The following is a 12189-nucleotide window of genomic DNA, read 5'->3' as shown; positions in this document are numbered from 1 at the left end:
TTTTCTAGAATAATAATGATAATTATTTCTGGATATATTTTGGGAGAATTTTTAGCTTTTTATATTTTTCTGTAATGCTTAATTTTTAAGTATTTATTATTTTGATACACAATTCTGAACAAGAGGCTTTATAGAAGTCAAAATTCAAATCATAGCCACTATTAGTCAAGTTATTGCAGCATACATAAGCTAGAGTATATCTTAGAAGAACAAAGCTAAATTATCAGTGAAAAAGTAATCTTAAAAATTAACTATAAACTTCTTTCAGTAATAGGCTAGATAATTTGGAACCAGCTCCCAGTGAGGACAACCAATAAATCTCTATGAAATGTTTTTAACTGATCAAAGTGCTAACAAAAAAATTATTGACAAAAATGTAGGAAGAGGCAAGAAACCAGAGAGGAAACAAGCAGTTGAAACTACTTTTGGTTGAGGCAAGGATGCCACTGGGATATCTGGCAGCCCCTCTGCCCAGGTAATTACAAAAAAGGTTCCTTGTGGCCAGATAATTTTTAAAAGACACCTCTTCCTCCAGCACTTGGCTTGTGACATAGAGCAGGGATTGTATTTCTGATCCCTTTTGCTCTCCTTAACTGGGCATCTTGGTTAAGCAGACCACTCTGTGGTCATTTGTAGAGCCCAAACAAACAACAGAGATTGAGCTGTGGTTTTGACAAATCTGCAAGGCAAAGGTGATAGAAGTCAAAGATTAGGAGTCTGATAATCCAACACATTCATTAAGCTGGAACTGCAAAGGGCTATTACATGAAATAAGGGTGACCTGGAAGTAAACATCCTGTGTTCATGAATCTTGAGTGGTCCAGGGATTTGCAAACCTACAATTTGAATCAAGAAATTGGGCTGGTATTGTCTGGGAGAAAGGAGAAAGACACATTCACACCAGCCCTTAAATCACTCCTACAAATACTTTTCCAAATGGCATAATCAGTAAGCAAAGATCACTGGCATACAAGGAAATAAGATACCACAAATGGGAACAAATAGAAAAACACTCTCTCCAGAAACTTTTGAAATATTGGAATGATCAGCTAGAGCTAATAAAGTAACTATCTTTGGGGCAGCCTGGGTGGCTCAGCGGTTTAGCACTGCCTTCAGCCCAGGGCCTGATCCTGGAGACCCGGGATCGAATCCCATGTCGGGCTCTCTGCATGGAGCCTGCTTCTCCCTCTGCCTGTGTCTCTGCCTCTCTCTCTCTCATGAATAAGTAAAATCTTAAAAAAATAACTATCCTTGATATTATTCTTATGAATACAAGGTTGAAATTTTTCTAGAAATAGGAAACTATATAATGTCTTAAATTTTATAAAGTACCAGACAGCCTCTAAAAAGGAAAGCTAAAATTACATTAGATACAACAAAAGAAAATTAGTGAACTGGAAGAGAGGTCAGAAAAATTATCCAGAATTCAGCAGGAACAAAAGATGGAAAATACAGAGAAGCTAAGGATATAGGCAAATTAAAAGATAACAAATTCCATCATAGTTTTGTTAGAGTCCCAGAAAAAGGAGGAAAAGAATGTCCCAGAGGCAGTATTTGAAGAGAGAATGGTTGAAAAGTTTCCAGAACTGATGAAGGACCCAACCCAGATTCCAGAAGTTTAACAAATCCAAAGTAGAGCAAATAAAAATAGTCTCATCTATAAACAGCACAAAGAACTGCAGAAAGTCCAAGACAAGAGGAAAAAAGTTTAAAGGAATAACATTTAAGATTGCTAAGTCATTAGTCAGTGGAAGCCAGAAAACATTGCAATGGTATTGTCAGTGTGCTGAAAGAAAACCACTCCCACTCTAGAATTATACATTCAGTAAAAGTGATAAGACATTGAACATATTAAGATGAAATGGATATTTCATATATATTAAAAGTTTACCACCAACAGACTTTCAGTAATGGAAATTTAAAGGATGTACTTCAGATAGAAAAATGATTCAGGCAGAGGTGCTAAGATTCAAGAAGAGATGCAGAGTGAGAAAAGAGGCAACTATTTGAATAAACTAAATAAAAATTGTACAAAACAATAATAATGACCTGAGTGGGTGTTAAAGGAGGTAAAATTAAAATACACAGCAACTATATTTGCAATGTTATATATGGAGTTAATGTGTTCCAAAAGTTACTGCCTTATTCAAGAGGAAGGTAAAGTAATAGTTAACATTAGACTTGGAGATTTTAATGGCCCATGTTGTAGTTTTTTAAGATAATTTTTTAAAAAATATTTTATTTATTTGTTCATGATAGACATAACAGAGAGAGAGACAGAGACACAGGCAGAGGGAGAAGGAGGCTCCATGCAGGGAGCCCGACACAGGACTTGATCCCAGGACTCCAGAATCGTGCCCTGGGCCAAAGGCAGGTGTGCTAAACAGCTAAGCCACCCAGGGATCCCCTCATGTTGTAGTTTTTAAGATAACCAATAAAAATAGGATACAATCACATATATTAGAAGAAAAAAAGGCATGATAAAAATCCAAACAAAGGCATAGAAGGAGAGGAAAAGAAACAAAGAACAGATAGTACACAGAAAAAGTATAGACAACATGGTAAAATTTAAACCCAAATGTAACAATTATGTTAAATGTAAATGGACAGAATATTACAGTTAAAAGATAAATATGTCAGGCTAGCTAAGAAAACATTCTATTGTATGCTATTTATAATAGGCCCATCTGAAGCATGAGGGCACAGAGAGGTTCAAAATTTAAAAGATGGAAAAAAGCATGTCATGCAAATACCAAAAGGAAGATGATGTAACTATATCAGGTAAAACATACTTTAGGACAAAAATTATTAGAGAAAAAAAGGGCCATTTCATAGTTTAAAAAGATTAAATTCACCAGGAAAATAGTGAATTTTAATTGTATATAAATGTATTTGACCTAAAATTATATAATGCAAAAATGGAGAAAACTACAAGAATAGACACTATGGGAGCTATTAACACGGTTCTTAGTACTGATGGAATAAACCAAAAAGCAAGGGGGAGAATATAAGATTTGAACTACATGCTTTCTAGACTTGACCTACTGAAATGTTTAGAGAAGTCCCTAAGGGATGGAGAATATGAATTCTTTTCAAATTTGACCAAATGGTTGAATGAGCTAGATCTCAAGAAATTAGAAAAATGAACAGCAAAATAAAATTTAAAAAAAAGAAGGAATTTAAAAAGACAAACCAGTTAAATAGAAAACAAATAGAGTCTCAAAAAAACTAGGTGATTCATTGAAAAGGCTAATAAATTGACAAATCTCTAGTGAAACCAGTTAAGAGAAAAAGGCACAATTCACCAGTATTAAAATCAAAAGGACTTATCACTATAATGTAAACACTAAGAGAGGATATTATGAATACTTTTAGGTCAATATTATTAAATTTTAGATGAAATAAAAAATTCCAAGAAAAATATAACTTACCCAACTTATCCATGATGTAGAGAACTTGGCTGTGAAGTAAAAACTAGTCCTATGACTGTTACAGAAACAGAATCAGTGATTTTTAAAAAATCTCCTCATGAAAAAATTATAGACCCAGTTGACTTTACTGGTGAACTCTACCAAAAATGTAAGGAGAAAGTAATTTCAATATGTAATTCTTCCAGTTAATAGATCATAGTCCCCAACTTAAAGGTTAGTGTAACTGATAACAAGGACAACTTAAAGGTTAGTGTAATTGATAACAAGGACAGTACAAAAAAGAGAATCTCAACTACAAACATAGTTGCAAAAGTCCTAGACAAAAACATTGACAAATCCAGTAATCTAAATCCAGTAATAGTTTAAAAGACAACATGATCTGTCCAAGTTGGATTTATACCAAGAATGCAAGGTTGTCTGGTATTGAAAAATTGATCAATAAAATTACCATATTAATGAACTAAAAGGGGAAAAATCATAATAATTTCTATACATGTTAAACATGTCTGATAAAATTCACCTATTCATGAAAAAGATAAATTTAGTGATCCAAGAAGAGAATTTCCTTAGCTTAATAAAGAAGGTGTCTAAAGAACAAAAAACAATAGACATTATACTTAATGGCAAAAATATTAATTTGAGGAAAATGCCTGTCACCAACATTTTTTTTAACATTGTACTAAATTAAATGTTCTAGTCAACTCCATAAGGCAAGAAAAATGTATACAAGGCACAGGCATGGAAAAGCGAGAAACATAACTTGTTTGCAGAGGATACACTTCTCTACATAGAAAATGCAAAAGAATATACAGAGATCTTATTTTATCAGTTTTAAGACACATTAAAAATTATTTTAACATCGCTGTAATTGGACTGCATCTTTCAATAAATGAAGAATCATAATTAAGTTGGAAGCCGGTCTTAGTCTGGGCTGCTATACCAAAACACCACAGACTGGGGTGGCTTATGAACAATAAACACCTATTTCTCACAGTTCTGGAAGCTGTATGTCCATGATTGTGGTACCAACGTGGGCACATTCTGGTGGAAGCCCTTTTCCCAGCTCATAACTGGCATCTTCATGCTGTGTCCTCACATGTGGAGAGGGCAAGAGGTCTCGGTGAGGTCTCTTTTATAAGAAGTCTGATCACAAATGCAAAGGCTCCTCCCTCATGACCTGAGCCCCTCCCAAAGGCCTCACTTCCTAACACCATCCTAATACTCACCTTCCTAATACCATCTCTGGGGGTTAAGATTGCAACATATGAATTTGGAGGCAGCACAAATATTCAAGCCATAGCACCTTCTTAATAGCAGACATATGGCATATCTTATAATGGTATGATACAGTATGGTATATGGATGGTGTAGTAGGCATACCAAAATACAGTAAATAGTTAGAATTTAGAGTTTAACAAGATTGATGCAGTCCATACACAAAAAACTCATATTTAAGTGTACCAACAAAAAAAAAGGCAAATGAATTTAAAGTAAGAATTGTAGATATAGTATTAAGGTTATAAAAATGTTATTTAGAGGGGCACCTGGGTGGCTCAATTAAGTGTCTGCCTTCGTTTGGGTCAGGTCATGATCCTAGGGTCCTGGGATTAAGCCCCTCATTGGGCTACCTGCTTAGCAGGGAGTCTGCTTCTCCCTTTCCTTCTACCTCTCCCCCCTGCTTGTGTGCTCTCTCTCTCTCTTAGATAAATCTTTTTAAAAAGTGTTATTTAGAGATACATATTGGAAGTATTTACAATAGGAATCAAATGTCACCAAAGCAGAATTCCTCCTTTAAAGTATTTTAAAGGAAAAATATAAAGCAAACAGAGTAAAATATTAATTACTATTAAATCTTGGTGATGGACATATGAGGGTTCAAACTATTCTCTCTGATTTCATATATATTTAGAAATAATGTTTAAAACTTTGTGAAATGACAAAATCCTTAAATGAAGAAATATATTATGCTCTTAGATTAAAAAGTCAATATTGTAAAGAGGTCTATTCTATTCCATGCATTCCCATTAAACAATTCCAAAAGGGTTTTTTTTTTAATGGAATTGATGAATTGCTTCCAAAATTTACATGCAATTTCAAAGAATCAAGAATAGCCAATATTCTCTTAAGAAAAAGAATGAGGTATGAGGACTGTTTTACCAGATACCAAAGTTAAATAGAATGAAGACTTAAGAAAAATTAGTAAAAAAAGAAGAAAAAGACAATGTAGTACTGGCACAGAGATTAACAAGTAATCCAGTGGCACAGAATAGACTGCTCAGGGGTAGCAGCTCTGGAACGGCAGGATGAGGACAGGGGTATCTCTCAGAGAGGCATCTATTCAACTAGTCAAAATCAGTAAAGGCAATTATTCAACATGTATATTGACCAAAAGACTTAAACAAACTGAGAAGCATTAATTCACCAAAACCTGAGGAATTTTGGTAAGAATAATGGAAGGTGGGAGGCTGTTGCATTGGAGAACTATGTACCTTATACCCCATTCCCTAAATCTGCCTTATTAGAAAGACCTGTTCCATTTGGGGTATAGGCGGAATTGATACATCAAATCTCACTCTTGCGCTCTCTCACACACAGTTTTGTACCCTACGACTAAAAAAATTTTTTTATTCTATATTGAACACACTTTATTTTTTTTTTAAAGGAAAGCTTTTTTTTTTTAATTTTTATTTATTTATGATAGTCACACAGAGAGAGAGAGAGAGGCAGAGACACAGGCAGAGGGAGAAGCAGGTTCCATGCACCGGGAGCCCGACGTGGGATTCGATCCCGGGTCTCCAGGATCGCGCCCTGGGCCAAAGACCGGCGCTAAACCACTGCGCCACCCAGGGATCCCTTGAACACACTTTAAAAATCAATCCTGCACTTGACCAATAGAGCAAACCTTAATCAATTTTTAAAAGTAGGTTTATTTTTTTAAAAAAAGGTTTATCTAGACCATATTCTCAGGTTATAATCCAAAAAATTAGTAGTAAACGATTTTTAAATGCCAAATAAACCCTTAACTATTAGAAAATTGGTCTCCCTTGGATGAAGTAGAAAATAAAAGCAAATTAATCTTGAAAGTAATGAGAAAGAGAATATTTTATGCTAAAATACATGGGGCACAGTTAAGGCTATAATCAGGAGAAAATAATGGAATCTAGCACTTTTAATTAAGAAATTAAGAAAAGGGGGAATCCCTGGGTGGCTCAGTGGTTTAGCGCATGCCTTCGGCTCAGGGTGTGATCCTGGAGTCTCACGTTGGGCTCCCTGCGTGGAGCCTGCTTCTCCCTCTGCCTGTGTCTCTGCCTCTCTCTGTGTGTCTCATGAATAAATAAAATCTTAAAAAAAAAAGGAATTAAGAAAACAAAATTAAAAAGAAAAAAGGTGTAAAGTTTAAGTTAATGACAAATATTTTTTAAATCAACAGGAAAAAAAAAACAAAATAGAAAGGCTATATAAATCCCATTGTAATTTGAAAGTGCCAATAAAATTGAAATACCCCTTGAGAAAAACTAATTAAAGGAAGCAAGAGCAATGGTTTGTTATTTAACGTTATGTAACTATCCCTCGGCAAGATGATGTTGGCCCTCACTTTTGCCATTTATAAAAACCCAAAACCCAAACTCAGAGGAATAACTAATAACCATGTTTTATCCAGAATAGAAAGCATGATAGAGAAGGTATTCCAATATTCTTTCATATCCAGAAAGAAACCAAATTAAAAAAAAAGACAAAATATTTAATAGGCATTTTTTTACAATTGCAGTACAAATTATCACTTCAAATAAACATCACAGGGTTTTAATTGCTAGTCAGCCAATAAATACTTTTTGTAGCTTTCTGATAAAATTATTACAAAGCAAACATTTTTAATGCATTACTTTGCTTGTACTTCTACATCTGGAGAATTCCATCGTGTCTTGAAATTCAACAACTTTTAACTTTTACAGGAATTGCTTGAGCAGATGTCCTAATTTCAGTCATTTACTGGAACAAATTTTTAAAATAGGCAAGAAGTCGGAGATTTTGTTGTTAAAGGGAATATAATTGGGGTCCTAGAGACAATGTTGAATTGTAAAGCTCTGTGCCTCAAATTCTCCAGTGAACTGTATGTCCTGTCTTACAGAATGGTAATGAAAGAAACTGCAAGGCCTGTGGGGTGGGGGTCTGGGGGCGGCACAAAGAAAAACCAAAAATAAAAAACCCACAAAATGGAATCCCCAGGATGGCAGCTGCTCATTGTCCAGAATATTTAACCAACTCTGCTGCTAACCTAGGAAACTTACTAGCTCAGTAAAGCTCTGATCAAGAAATTAAATAAGGCAATTTCAATCGGCTTTTTAAAGAGTATATTGGTGTGTGAAACTTACATATGATCACCTCAAAATCCAGCCTAGGAGTTTACTAAATATGAACATCCCCACTCAAATATTTGTTCGATTCTTTATGTTAAACTACTTTGGATTCTTATTGTGATCTGCCCTCCGAGGTCAACACAATTCTGTATTAATACTTAATGTCAGATTCTTAAGAGCTACCTGTGTGATGAGCACCTTTCTTAATTAAACTTCCATTCACTATCCCATTTGTTGGCTATTTGCATCTAGAACAAAGAAGAAACCTGAAAATTAGGCCTATTTCCAGCTTTGCAAGCAACTGTTGTGTTATACATATCTACTTTCAAATTCACTTCCTTTTTGGTGGGAAAAAGAAGTGACAGAGGAAAGAACATTTGAATTATGAAATCTCTGATTCCATTCCCAATTGAACCCTCAATAGCAATGTGAATCCTGGCAAATTATTTAACTTCTCCAAGCCATTTACCCACCTTGCATTCTTTCTTCTGCTAACTCTTCAAGAATGATGTTGTTTACTCGTGTTTGTTAGAGAGGTAAACAGGATATAAAGTCCTTACAGAAAGGATCCTCATCAGCTAAGGCCATCAACTCCATCTTTTTAAGACTGGTTGACTACATATGTTCATCCCTGTGGGTCACTAATATCTTTTTATCATTTTCAAATGAAATGTGATACACGTGGTTTTTTTGTTTTGAGTGCCAGATTTAAATAATCTGCAGTGTATCTTGACAGTGGCAATGAGAAATAATTCTGAAATCCCAGAGGTAAAAAGAGAGTGGTATCCTGCCCAGGCAGGATGATGACTGTCACCCTAACCATTAGCATTTAGTGCAGGAATTCTCTGGTCACATTACGGATAATACAGAGTCACTGCTATATGATTCTATGACACTAAAAACTAAGTACGGTATGTGGCAAACTAATATTTCACCAGTGAATTTCTTGTTGGCAAAAATATAGTATCTGCTTCAAATGGATTCTAGGCCTTACAACATTATTCTTAAAATGTAAAATCACATGGTGACGTCTTTCTAAAGGACCGACGAGGCAAGAAGTGGTGTTGCAAATGTATAGAAAAACGTATAGACAAAAAAATAAACCTAGTAAACAGATAGATAAACAAACTCAAAACTGCTGCCTTGGAATTTCCTATATACAGAGGCAGGTGATACTTTCCCTCCTGAGCCAGGTAGACCAGGCTAAATTAAATATTCTTCATAATGTAACAATGAGGACAGTATTACGTGCCAGTAAGAATTTTCACGGTTTGTGCTTATACTCGGTAGGGAATGTAAGGGGAGAAAGAAGCCACGAGGTTTCCTTTAATAGGAAAGAGCCAGTATATAAAAACTGGTTTAACTAGTACACCATGGCTCAAGTCTGCAGCATTTTATGGGGCATGCAGTAGCTAAGATGTGGTGTAGGTAGGAGTCTCTAGCCAGCTTAAGCTCCGGTTAAGCTAAGAGTATATGCTTCAGAACCAAAACAGTGTATGACACCATCTCCCACGAAACCAAGGTTACTATACATGTACATAAATACAAGGGCTCACGGGAATGTACAGTCAAGTCATTTGGTTGATCTGTTTGCTGCTTTCAACTCTGGCTTTTTTTTGTTTTTGAACCTGGTGTCACAGTAGGCCAGGTACAGCTCTTAATGGTCCCAACCATCTTTCAAGTTTACACATCAACCTTCAGGTGGATCACCAAAAAGTGATACCGAATCTGCAAAATACAAACAAAATTCTAAAAAGAACACCGCATACACACATAAATTGAAAAACCATTTAAAAATCCAACGAGAGAGAGAGAGAATTTCGTGGACATTATCAGCCAGATTCCCTTTCCCCAAATCCATACCTCGAATCTAAGCAGAGGCTTCTCATGCCCCTGCAAGGAAACGGAAATGCACAAGCCTGGAATAAAACATATGGTGGTGACTGAATGATCATCTATTGACTAAGAGACACCATGTCTGTAAACTACACAAGAGTGACAGAAGTACAAATTTTTTTTCAGTGTGCCTTTAAACAGAGGTCTCTTTCCATGGAGTGGGAGTGGGGTGAGGCCAAGGCTCGGGGCTTCTCCCCAAGAAGGCCGAGAGATGCCTGAGGGCAGAAGGCACACGTTCTGCAAGAGAGTGGCTGTCCAAGCATCCCCCTCATGTTTTTGCCAGTGGGTCAAACACCTGCAGCACGGTCCTCTTGTCCTTGTCACTGACTGCCATCCAGCCGGTGAAATCTTTCTGTCCGTGCTCCAGGGGCAGCTCCGAGGCCGGCGAGGCAGCAACTTGCAGTGGGTGCAGTGGGGCCGTGTGTGCTCTTTCCAGGCCCTGAGCCCCCGAGTCCAGTGGGTCAGAGCTCTTGGAAAGCCAGGTATTCTTCAACAGGCTAGGGTGATGGAGAAGGCTCCAGAAGGGATCTTGATAGTCACCCAGAAGGGAGGCTGCCTCTGCCTGGGTCTCCCTGGGGCCCTCAGTTTCGGGGCTCGTGGCAGAGGAAGCACTGAGGCTGGCAAGTGGCGGCACAAGTGCACTCTGGTCGGGCAGGTGTGCAGGGGGCCAGTCGCTGCTTGGGGTGCTGCAGGTGAAGGCCTGGAGGAGCTGGCTGTTGCTCTGCAGCACCTGCAGGTGGAAGGCTGCGGGTGCCGATTTCTTCCTCCTCCTCGGGGGGGCCTGGGGTGCGGGAGGCGGCACCTCCAGGGGGGGCGGCAGGGCGGCTCCTGCCATGGGAGGGGCGTCTTCTGGTGCGGGCTTCCTCTCAGCACCCTTCCCAGGCTGAAGTGTCCTCGGCTTGGGAACAGGAGGGGTTGCTAGAGGAGGGGTGTCAAGGCTGGTCTCTGGGGGCCCGATCGTGAAATGGACCGTCTGTTGCCCAAACTGTCCTTCTGGTGACTCCGGCTAGGGAAAGGCAGGACAGAGAGCCAAAGTCAATCAGAAGCTGGCACTGGGGTGGAGGAGTGGGAGTCAGCACCCAGACAGTGTCAGCAGGGTAGCAGAGATGGGTCAAAGCTGACATCCAGCAAATTCAAGAGTTGAGAATATCTGGGGTACGAGAGGGTGAGCAGGAAGGAGAGGGTGCAGGAGGGACACCCGTCTATCAAGTACCAGTAGGTCCAATGAAATAGGAGCAGAAACTTTAAAATCAGGGCCACACAGCGAATTTTCTGAAACAAGTCTTTTCTTTGTTACCTTAGGAAATGCAGTTATGCTCTCCCTTATATTAAAAGTGAACCTCTGAAAACCATCTTCTCGGAGGCCACAGCTTGGAAAATACAGTGTGTACCATGCCGGGAGGGGGGAACATATGTTGTTGGGGCATGAAGCTAATTGAACCCCTGATGGGTCAGCGTGCTCCTTAAATCGTTGATATTTGAAATTACTAGACGGCAAATTTCACCCAGGAATGTCACCTCCTTGGTTCCGACCCAACACTATCAACAAAACCACTGCGCGGTGCAAAAGGGAGCTTTCGTACTGAGGGAGCCGTTAGTATCTTAAAGCATCAGCATCTCAGCATTTCCTCGGGTTCTTTGGAAAACAAACTGCAGAAACCATCCCTTCTCCACCAGCCTGTCACCGCAACTCTTGTGCGGCGGCTGGGAAAATAAATCCATTTCTGCCCTGGCTTTTAGAAGAAAAGATGGAGCAGGCACAGGGAAAAGGAGGAGGAAAGGGGTCTGCTTTGCAAGGAGGCGCGGCAGACAGACAGACGCGAGTCTGCCCCCCAAGTGGGGCAGGTGGATGCAGAAAACACAGAGCAAGCGCCAAAGCCACACCGCACACTTCCTACGGCTGGGAAACGGCAGTCACTGCAGGGCCAGCCAAGCCATTACCGACGGTCCCGTTACGAGAACACCGAGATCAAACGGAAGATCCAGATGTCTCTATAGGTGCCAGTCTTTGGGCTGCTACTGTCCTGACAAACTCATGTCTTTGAAGCAGCAAGCAAGGCTGAGAAGCTTGAGAGGGAGAGCAAAAAACAATCTGCAAGAAAAGTGGCAAGAGAAGCTGTCGAAACCCCAGCATCGGAGGAGGCCGCACCAGAGCTTGTCCACACCATGGCGCGTCTACACCGCTAATCCGGGAACTGGTGGTTGTTTTTCCAGTGCACGTGAAATTCTGCACACGGGCAAACCTTGTGCACATGACACGGAGTTTCGCAGATGGGGAATTCCGGAGCACTTGGAGGAGAGCCTCCCACAGTGACTCCTCTTGGGGGCTCGGATAGAACATTTAGGAAGCGTGATACCTCCAAAGCTGTTTCATCGCAAGGAGAAACCCCCGTTTTTTCTGCCCAGCTAGAGCCAAAGACGTGGCGGGGATGTGGAGGAGGAAGCGGTGGCCAAGCAACTTCCTCCAGGATGGGGCCGGGTCTGCGCCTCCTCTAGCCAGACAC

At 39.4% G+C, this 12189-nt stretch overlaps 1 protein-coding gene across 2 annotated transcripts in view; it reads right to left on the bottom strand.

The window, feature by feature from the left end:
- Positions 1-7152: 7152 nt before the first annotated feature.
- Positions 7153-12189, bottom strand: part of SYNJ2 (synaptojanin 2) — a 101624-nt gene continuing 96587 nt past the window's right edge. For both annotated transcript variants that reach the window (XM_055310804.1, XM_055310805.1), the window contains one exon: positions 7153-10691. In XM_055310804.1, the coding sequence (XP_055166779.1) occupies positions 9954-10691 (738 nt within the window). In that variant the 3' untranslated portion in view covers positions 7153-9953. The remainder of the gene's footprint in view (positions 10692-12189) is intronic.

Source organism: Nyctereutes procyonoides, unplaced genomic scaffold, assembly GCF_905146905.1.
Source record: "Nyctereutes procyonoides isolate TBG_1078 unplaced genomic scaffold, NYPRO_anot_genome, whole genome shotgun sequence".
NCBI classification, from domain to species: domain Eukaryota; kingdom Metazoa; phylum Chordata; class Mammalia; order Carnivora; family Canidae; genus Nyctereutes; species Nyctereutes procyonoides.
Note: the sequence above shows the minus strand (reverse complement) of the source record. Positions and strands in the feature narration are given on the sequence as shown.